Here is a 10589-nt window from a genome sequence, read left to right on the forward strand (position 1 = left end):
GAGGGGGCCCAAGATAGGGAGAAGGTAGGGGAGGAGTCCGTTAAGTCCAGTCCAGAGTGGGTTTTCAAATAATTCTTTTCTTCGTTTGATGAGATCTTCTTGTAATTTTTTGATCTTGTCCCGGACGATGCCAGACTTGTTGGCATAGAAACAGCACCGTTCCTGCAAGGCTAAGCAAATTCCTCCCTCCACCGCAGTCACAGGGGTTCCCATAGAGGAGTCTTATGAGTTCTTGCGGATTTGGCGGGGGTCCGAAGCCGGCGTATATACAGGAGGAGCATATGAGGAGGATAAAGAGGCAGAGCTTCATTGCCTGCAAGGAAGAAAACAAGTCTTCTCAGGGACTTGTCCCTGGATTGGCTGAATTATGTTAAATAATTCTTTTTAATAATTATTTATTATTTATATTATTATTAATAATTATTTTAATAATTATTTCATAATATAACACAATATAATATAATATCACAATTACAATCAGGATCATGATATTACATCAATTATCAATTACATTATCAAATATTATCAAACATTATATCATTATATATCAATTATATAATTAATTTTATAGTCACATATTATATCACACTATAACATGATGTAATATAATATAATATAATCTTTAAATATTTTTTATTGGAAGGCCATGCATTGCCTTCATCTATTGTACCATTATATAGTTACTTTTGTGAAAACATTGTCTATAGTCATTTCTGCATTTTCCATGTTTCTTAAATAACTATCTTGTCTGACAACACATAATATAAAGAGCAATTATGAAAAACAGACATTTACATATACTTCTAAAGTCTTATTGAGAATATCGGGTTGGCATTGGATAAGAAATTATAGGTGCGGAGGCGACAAGAGGTTTTAGGGCTGCCCCGATGGCTACACTGATGGAGTGGGAGGCCCCAACTCCTGAGCATAATTTGATATAATCAGCAAGAGAGCCGTTCCGATGTGGGCGAATTGCTTCTTGACAGGCGGGGTTGGCGTTCTCGTAAGCTAGATGTTTAAGAAAAACACTTTCGTTTTCGCCTTCCCCAACCAGTCGTTCTGCTGCATCTGTAAGTTTACTGATAAAGTCACAGTATGGTTCATCTGGGCCCTGGCGGATTTTGGCTAGGGATGTGGTGGCGGACCCCTTAGGCGGGAGACGGCGCCAGGCCTTCAAGCCAGCATTTTGAATTTGGGCTAGTAACCCCGGAGGGAAGGCGGCTTGAATTTCATTAGTCTGGTAAGGGGGTCTTCCTAAAAGTTTGTCTCTGGTCCAGGTCCTAGAAGTTCTATTTTCTGCATTGCGTTGTGCTGTTTCTCGGCAATTTTCAACAAAGTCTGTACGCCAGAGGACAAAATCACCCCCGGAAAGGGTGGCACGAGCTAGCATGAGCCAATCATTTGGTGTTAGCCATCGGTCGCTAAGGCCCTCAAGAAGTGCCAAAGTGTAGGGCGCAGTAGGCCCGTATAAACTGACCGCACTCTTTAGATCTTTAAGATGTTTAAGATTGAGTCTGCGATATTTTTGTCCTGAATTATGGGAAGAGTCACCCTCAGGCTCCTCTGTGTCAGAGGCCTCCTCCGCAGAGGGCGGGTCCTGGGAGTCAGGGTTTTCTTGTTCCTCTCTCTCTTCCTCATTTATGTTGTCTTGATCAGGGGGTCTGGGGGCGCGACTTCATGTAACTGGAAAGGCTAGCAATGGCAGATCGGGAATTTTTTGTTTCTTGGATGATGTACTAGAGTTGCTGAGAAGAAGTGAGCCGAGCTCACTCTCGAGGGCTCTAAGCTCTTTAACTACGCTAATGTGTTCCCGTTTTTGTCGGAGTGTTTCCCTAAGGGAGGAAATTTGTTGGGTTAGAGAAGAATTTATTTGTGGCGGGGGGTCATTTGGAGGATGTGCCTCAGGCGCAGGGCGTAAAAGGTTTTCAAACGGTGGAAGTGGTTGAGGGAAGTGATAAGGGGGGGGTTGTGGGGAGCGGAGGGTAACGGATGAAGAACTGGCGCAGTAAGCCGCCAGGGGTCCTCCTCATCATGGTAATGAGCCGCCTGGTCGTCTAAGACTTCCTGGTCCTCGGGAGGGAGCTGATCATCGTGAGGAGGGGAGGAAGTGAGGGGAGGGTATAATTTGGGGACCTTTTTGAGAGTTTCTTTGAGGGGTTCAATATTGGAGTTGTTAGGCTCTTCCGGCATACTTATGGTAACCGAGTGGCAAGCCGAGGGGGGGCGAGAGCTGGCTTTAAGAGCCGCTTCGCCCGTCTGGATTATATGTTTAATGTCCGAATCTTGAGAATGAATTTGTAAAATATCATTAATTAAGTTCCAGTAGGAAAAGGTAGACACAGGGACCTTGCTAGGGCCAAAGGTGCGATAATAGTCATTGAGGCAGTCACCAACCCGTCTCCAGCACTTTTGATCAATGGTGCCCTCTTGAGGGAACCAGGGACAGACATCAGCCAGGAAACTAAAAAAACTACGTAAATCTTTCTTTTTAGCCTTAATTCTGCGTGCCTTGAGGGAATCCTTAAGACCATTAAGGAAGAGCTCATGCGAGCTCAATTCTTGTCCCATTATGATCACCTACTCACCATTCCGATGTCTGCTGGGGCGGCCAATCCAGCGACGATCAACGCGGAGTCTTATCCCGTGGGCTGATGGCTCACGGGCTCCAAGCGAGCTCTCGGGCTCAGGGGGTGCAATCGCGGAGTCTTATCCCGTGGGCTGATGGCTCACGGGCTCCAAGCGAGCTCTCGGGCTCAGGGGGTGCAATCGCGGAGTCTTATCCCGTGGGCTGATGGCTCACGGGCTCCAAGCGAGCTCTTGGGCTCAGGGGGTGCCCGGCCGGGGCGTCTTCCGAGTAGGTGCCAACAGCGCTGTTCCGTGCCTCGGGCCCCACGTTGGGCGCCAGTTTATGTCCCGACCAGCGGGGCATACAACGCAGGGGTGCGAGGAGGACTACCTGCTGCTGGTGAAAGAAAAGAGACAAGAGACACACAAAATGGGGGCAAGACAAGCTTCTGATCAAGCCCCAAAATTTTATTGCTGGGTGGCTGCTTATATGCACTGTAGCGGGGGGAGGGTAGGAATAAGGACTCGTGGCAGCTGCTGATAGGAGGAAGGGTGGTGGTGTGATATGAGACGAGGGAGTGGGAGGGGTGTCACAGGCTTTGCGCGCGCTTTCTTTGTGCAAGAGGGAGGAAGAAGAAGTATGTAAGCTTAAGATGGCGCTTTGTATAAGATGGCGTTTTGCATAAGGCTAAGCTGGGTCCCAACAGCTGCTATTGTAAATGGGGTTGTTTTCTTAATTTCTTTTTCAGGTAATATATTGTTAGTGTACAGAAATGCTACAGATTTATGTATGTTGATGTTTTTTGTATCCTGCAAAAAAAAATTACTGAATTTATCAGTTCTAACAGTTTTTTGATGGAGTCTTTAGGGTTTTCTGTAAACAAGATAATGTGTTCAGCAGACAGAGACAATTTCACTTCTTCCTTTCCTATTTGGATGCCTTTTTTCTTTTTCTTTTTCTTGCCTGATTGCTCTTGCTAGCACTTTAGTACTATATTGAACAGAAGTGGTATGAGTGGACATCTTTTTTGTATTTTTAATCTTAGAGGAAAAGCCCTCAGTTTTTCACCGTTGAGTGTGATGTTAGCTGTAGGTCTGTCATATATGGCCTTTGTTATGTTGAAGAACTTTTCTTCTGTACTTAATTTGTTAAGAGTTTTTATCATGAAAGGATACTGAGTTTTGTCAGATGCTTTTTCTGCATCTATTGAGGTGATCATATGGTTTTTGCCCTTCATTCTGTTAATGTGGTAAATCACATTTATTGATTTGCATATGTTGAACCATCTTTGCGTCCCCAGGATAAATCCCACTTGATCATGGTGCATGGTCCTTTTATTAATAATGTGATGTTGAATGTGCTTTGCTAGAATTTTGTTGAGGATTTTTTACATCTGTGCTCATTAGTGATATTGGCCTGTAGTTTTATTTTCTGGTAGTAGCTTTGGCTTTGGCTTTGGTATCAAGGTAATGCTAGCTTCATAAAATGAATTTGGAAGTATTCCCTCCTCTCCAGTTTTTTGGAAGAGTTTTTGAGAAGGATTGATACTAGCTCCTTAAATGTATGGTAGAATTCGGCCATGAAGCCATCTGGTCCTGGGCTTTTCCTCCATGGGCGACTTTAATTACTGATTCAGTCTCCTTGCTCATTATTGGTCTGCTCGCAATTTCTTATTTCTTTGTGATTCAGTTTTTGTAGGTTATATGTTTCAAAGAGTTTCTTATAGGTTGTCCAATTTGTATATAATTGTTCATAGTAGTTAGTCTCCTGTGATCCTCTGTATTTCTGTGTTATCAGTTGTAATGTCTCCTCTTTCCTTTCTGATTTAATTTTATTCTCTCTTTTCCTCTTAGCCAAGGGTTTGTCAGTTTTATCTTTTCAGAAAACGAATTTAGTTTTGTTAATTTTTTATATCATTTTTCTAGCTTCTGTTTGATTTATTGCTGCTCTGATCTTTGTTATTTCCTTCTTTTTGGGCTTAGTTCTTCTTTTAATAGTTCCTTGAGGTATAATGTTAGGTTGATTTGAGATCTTTTTTTTTCTTTTTCAATATAGGCATTTAGTGCTATGAACTTCCCTCTTAAAACTGCTTTTGTTGCGTCCCATAAATTTTGGTATGTTGTGTTTCCATTTTCATTTTTTTGTTTGTTTGTTTGTTTTTGAGACAGTCTCGCTCTGTTGCCCAGGCTAGAGTGAGTACCATGGTGTCAGCCTAGCTCACAGCAACCTCAAACTCCTGGGCTCAAGCAATCCTTCTGCCTCAGCCTCCTCCCGAGCAGCTGGAACTACAGGCATGCGCCACCATGCCCGGCTAATTTTTTCTATATATTTTTAGTTGGCCAGATAATTTCTTTCTATTTTTAGTAGAGACGGGATCTTGCTCTTGTTCAGGCTGGTCTCGAACTCCTGACCTCGAGCGATCCTCTCGCCTCGGCCTCCCAGAGTGCTAGGATTACAGGCGTGAGCCACCGCACCCGGCCTCCATTTTCATTTGTCTCAAAATATTTTTTAATTTTCCTTGATTCTTCCTGTTACAGATTTCTAGTATCATACCACTGTCATTGGAAAAGATACTTGATATGATTTTGATCTTAAATTTGGTGAGACTTTTTGTGACCTAACATATGATCTATCCTGGAAAATGTTCTCTGTGCACTTGAGAAGAATGTGTATTTTGTTGCTGTTGGATGAAATGTTCTGTACATGTCTGTTAGGTCCCTTTGGTCTGAAGTACAGTTCAAGTCCAGTGTTTCCTTATTGATTTTTTTGTCTGGATGATTTGTCTGTTGTTGAATGTGGGATATTAAAATGCCCTACTATTATTGTGTTGCAGTCGGTGTCCCTCTTTAGATCTCTTAACATTTGCTTTATATATTTAGGTGCTCTGATATTGGGTACGTATATATTTATAATTGTTATCTCCTCTTGATGAATTGACCCCATTTTCACAATATAATGACCTTTTTGTCTCTTTTTATAGTTTTTGACCTAAAATCTATTTTATCTGAAATATGTATAGCTATTCCTTTTCTCTTTTTGTTTCTGTTTGCATGGGATATCTTTTTCCATCCCTTTCAGTTTTTGAGTGTCCTTCAAGGTGAGGTGATTCGGTTTTAGGCAGCATATAATTGTATCTTGTTCTTTATTCATTCAGCTACTCTGTGCCTTTTGATTGGGGAGTTTAACCCATTTAACAGTCGAAGTAATTACTGATAGGTGAGGACTTACTAGTGCCATTTTGTTACTTGTTTTCTGGTTCTTTTGTAGATCCTTCCTCTCTTTTATCAATCAGTTTTATACTTTCATATGTTTTCATGTTACTAGTTAGCATTCTCTTTGTTTAGCTTGAACTCCCTTTAGGATTTCTTGTAAGGCAGGTCTAATAATGATAAACTCTCTAAGCAGTTGTTTTGTCTGAGAAAGTCTTTGTCATCCCTTTGGTTTTGAAAGATATGTGTTGGGTATAGTATTCTTGGTTTACAGCACCCCCCTCCGCAGCCCTTCTTTAGGCTTTAACACATTGACTCCCACACTAGAAAAAAAAAATATTTCCTTGGGGCCACGGTGTTTTATTATGAAAATAGAATAAAAACTTCAAAAATAAAATGACCCTTTCTAATTTAATGAAAAATTTGTTATTTTTTATTTTTTCTGTGTGTGAGTTATATGCAACTTGAAAAATAGTTCTCGCAGCTCCCAAGGTGAAGAGACATGTGAGTTACATATGCTTCATGAGGCCCTGGGCTTACAACTATCATGAGTTAAATACAACTCACATGGCAGTTAATGTGTTAAGTATCTCATCCTACTCCTTCAGCCTGAAAGGTTTCTGCTGAGCAATCTGCTCAAATAGTCTTATGGAGGTTCCCTTATTTATGATGATTCATTTTTCTCTTGTTGCTTTCAACACTCTCTTTGTCTTTAACTTTTGACAATTTGATTATGGTGTGTCTTGGTGTGGGTTTCTTTGGATTCATCTTATTTGGTGTCTTTTGAGCTTCCTAGATCTGGGTTTCTATTTCCTTCTCCAGGCTTGGGAAGTTTTCTGCCATTATTTTTTTGAGTATGTTTTCTGTCCTTTTCTCTCTCTTCTCCTGGCATGCTAATAATGTGTAAGTTGTTCTGCTTGATGGTGTCCCATAAATCTCTTAAGCTATCTTTACACTTTTTCATTCTTTTTTCTTTTCTTTCTTTTTTGAGACAGAGCCTTACTCTGTTGTCCTTGGTAGAGTACAGTGGTGTCATTATAGCTCACTACAACCTCAAACTCCTGGGCTCAAGCAATCCTCTTGCCTTAGCCTCCTGAGTAACTGGGACTACAGGTGTGTGCCATGATGCCTGGGTAATTTTTCTATTTTTAGTGGAGACAGGGTCTCGTTCTTGCTCAGGCTGGTCTTGAACTCCTAAGCTCAAGTGATCCTCCTGCCTCTGCCTCCCAGAGTGCTAGGATTACAGGTGTGAGCCACTGTGCTGGGCCTCACTCTTTTTTCTTTTTGTTCCTCGGATTGGATGATTTCCAGTGACTTGTCTTCATGTTCACTGATCCTTTTCTTCTATTTGATCTAGTCTGCTGTTGAACCCCTCTGTTGAATTTCTCATTTCACTTATAGTATTTTTCAGATATATGTTTCAGTTTGGTGCTTTTTTATAGTTTCTGTCTCTTCGTTGAAGTTCTCAGTTTGTTCTTGCATTGCTCTCCTGACCTCAGTGAGCATCTTTGTGACCATTATTTTGAATTCCCTGTTGGGTAGATCACATATCTCCAATTCACTCAGCTTGGTTTTACTTGGAATTTATTTTTCTCTTTCTTCATTTTCTTTAGCTTGCTGTGTTAACTTCTGTACATTAGATAAGACAGCTGCCTCTCCCAGTCTTGTCAGACTGGCCTTGTGTAGGAGAAGGATTTCACCAATCCATCCAGCCCAAGATTTTAAGGTGCCTCTCAAATCTTTCCATTTGTCCTGACTTCTGTCTCTATTTTTGGTGGCCTCATGGAGATTAGGGTGTGCCATGTCCTGTCAGTTCTCTGTGATCAGTAAGGTGGAAGCCAGCCCTCTAGATGTACCTGGAAAGGTTGAGGTATTGGATGTATGTCATTCCCTCTGTCCGATTGTTGAAGCTGAGTGCTTGATTCCCCGGCTCTGTGACATGCCTATACTGGTGTTCAGGCTGCCCCATGATCCTGGGGAGATAGTTACTGGCAGCAGTCCTGTTGTATATCCACCTTTTTGTTTTGTGTGGTCTAGGGAGAGTTAGGAATGCAGAACCTCACCAACTTCCAGAGCTAGGATGTTATAGTCCCTTGTGTGATAGCTATAGAAATTGTGGCACTTGGTACATGGATAAACTCCTTTTAGGAATAATGGGTAGACCTGGATTTATCAGTGAGTGAGTGGAGGAAAGTCTTGGGATGTGCCAAGTTCCTGCTCAGGTTGCCAGAGGGCTGCTGTTTGTTTCTGGATGCAAGTTTAAGTTAGAGGCCAGGCTGTCAGGTGGCCACTGGAAAATTAAGCTATAAACTCTTCTGGGTAGTAACGTGGAACTTCACTTTTTTAGGCCCTTCTGTGCACAGCTGTTAAAGAGTGTAGCCCCTCAAAGTACTTGCATGGCTGATTTTTTAATTTTTGATTTTATTTATTTTTTTGAGACAGAGTCTCACTGTGTTGCCCCAGGTAGAGTGCAGTGGCATCATCACAGCTCACCGCAACCTCAAACTGCTGGGCTCAAGCGATCCTCCTGCCTCAGCCTCCCAAGTAGCTGGGACTACAGGCAGCACCACTATGCCTGGCTAATTGTTTCTATTTTTGGTAGAGACGGGGTCTCGCTCTTGGCCCAGGCTGATCTCCAACTCCTGACCTCAAGGAATCCTCCTTTCTCAGCCTCCCAGAGTGCCTGGGTTACAGGCCGTGAGCCACCATGCCTGGCCTTGCATGCCTTAATCAGGCAAGCTCTTTGTTCTAGGAGTGTAGTGATCTAGAGCTAGGATGCAGCCCCTCATGTGGAAACTGTAAAAGTTGGGGTGCTTGATGTGTGGACAGACTCCCAGAAGAGCGGTTTTGATGTATAGATCATGAAGATGGGCTGTTGATAGTCCCAAAATAAATGCAGATGAATGACAGCAGAAGCTATTTTCAGAAAATGGATGTTAATTTTTCCCATACTGTGAATTTCAGTTCTGCTTTGACATTGAATCATGGGTTAAGTTATTATACAAATAGATTATAAATTACTGGGACTAAACTGTGAAACCCTTCAGGGGCAAGATGAATCCCTCCTAAGTCTAAATTGTGTTATGGTAGTTGAAGTATAAGGAGTTCTTGTGTATTTTCGCTTCAGGGCATGTAGTGAATCAGTGGTACCTTTCTAGCCCTGTTATTTAATAGCCTGCTTTTCTCATGTATGCTGATGTGATCTTCCCTGTCCTCCAGATAAACAGGGGCCACATGACAACAGAAGCCAAGAGAGCTGCAAAGATGGAAAAGAAGATGAAAATTTTGCTTGGGGGTTACCAGTCTCGTGCTATGGGGCTCATGAAACAGTTGAATGACTTATGGGACCAAATCGAGCAGGCTCACTTGGAGTTACGTACTTTTGAAGAACTTAAGAAACATGAAGATTCTGCCATTCCCCGGAGGCTAGAGGTAACGTTGTGTATTGCCTTGAAGTGTTGCTTAGAAAGAGAGCTGCAGAGAATTATCAGAGCTTTCCTTTTTTTTCTTTTCCTGTGCAGGCTGTTCTGAAGTTGATACTGTCAGGCTTTTTTCAGTGAGAGCCTAAAGTTTTTGACTTTCTAGTCTAGAATTATCTGTGTGTTGATGGATAGACCAGGCAAGTGGTGGTTACAAAGATCTTCCCTTTACTCATTTTCTGTTTTGTATAGAGATATACGGTTGAGATGGAATAAGTAACCCTTGTCATTTTTCTCCCTGAAACTTGATTGCATCTCATTCATGCAGCTTTATGAGGGGAAACTAAACCAGTGTCTTTTTGTTTTGTAATTTAGGATGTGGGGAGCATAGCTAGTTATCCCAAAGCATCAAATTCCTTTGGCCAGGTTTGGGTTAGATTTATCTACCAAATGTGCATGAGAGCCCCTCCGTGCTAATGGGCAGTCAGGGCTTATTTACAAGCATTTGTAGGCGTTGATAGGACAAGAATAGCTTGTTTATTTGAGGTAACCACAGAGATTGTAATCAAGATGGTAATCACATGACCAAATCGAAGAATGGCTGTACTGGTTTTGCTATATTTGTTTCTCTTTGGGGAATATTTACCTCTCAAGAATCATGAATTAACTCAGCTGTTTCTGAGATACTTTTTCAGTGTACTTACATATAAAATAATTATTTAATATTTTTGTCTCTTCAAAGTGTCTGAAAGAAGATGTTCAGCGACAACAAGAAAGAGAAAAGGAACTTCAACATAGATATGCTGATTTGCTGCTGGAGAAAGAGGATTTAAAGTCAAAATTCTGAAGCATAGTTTATATTCTGTCACAGGGTGAATTATTGCTGGTTTTCATACTCTGGAAGGCTGAAACTATGTTTCTCTTCATTGACAAATTTACCCACCATCTGTGGTTTTTTGGTTTATTTTAAAAGATGTCACTCTTACATATGCTATGTATAAAGACTTCAACTCCACAGGACGGACATTTTAGGATTTAAATTATTAAGACGATCATTCTTTTAGCAGGGTCATATTTGCAAAATTTTTTGTTTTGGCCTTTAATTTAAAAAGCCTAATTTTAAAGTGCTGCCTGTGAGTAAACTCTTGAATAAAAACAAAATATAAAAAATTTAAAATGTAGCCTTTTGTTTGAAGTAATTAGATGCTTAGAGTGCCTGTAAACTAGCAGCTGTGTACTTTGTGTCATATTTAATGAGTAACTCGGGTCATCAAATGGCCTTCTGGTATCTTAGCTTAAATCCTTAGGAGGCAATCCTTTGTGGCTTTGTTAAGTTTCGGCGCAGAATGGTCATTTCTCTATACACTGACAAGATAAACTTTTTAGTACTCAAAT

General features: G+C 41.3%; 1 protein-coding gene across 1 annotated transcript in view; it reads left to right on the forward strand.

Annotated features, from left to right (window-relative positions):
• CDC5L (cell division cycle 5 like) overlaps positions 1-10366 on the forward strand; it is a 64304-nt gene extending 53938 nt beyond the window's left edge. Inside the window, exons 15-16 of the mRNA XM_045542080.1 lie at positions 8995-9207; positions 9937-10366. Coding sequence (XP_045398036.1) covers positions 8995-9207; positions 9937-10041 — 318 coding nt within the window. The 3' untranslated portion in view covers positions 10042-10366. The remainder of the gene's footprint in view (positions 1-8994; positions 9208-9936) is intronic.
• The last annotated feature ends 223 nt before the right edge of the window (positions 10367-10589 follow it).

This window comes from Lemur catta, chromosome 2 (genome assembly GCF_020740605.2).
Source record: "Lemur catta isolate mLemCat1 chromosome 2, mLemCat1.pri, whole genome shotgun sequence".
Lineage (NCBI taxonomy): Eukaryota > Metazoa > Chordata > Mammalia > Primates > Lemuridae > Lemur > Lemur catta.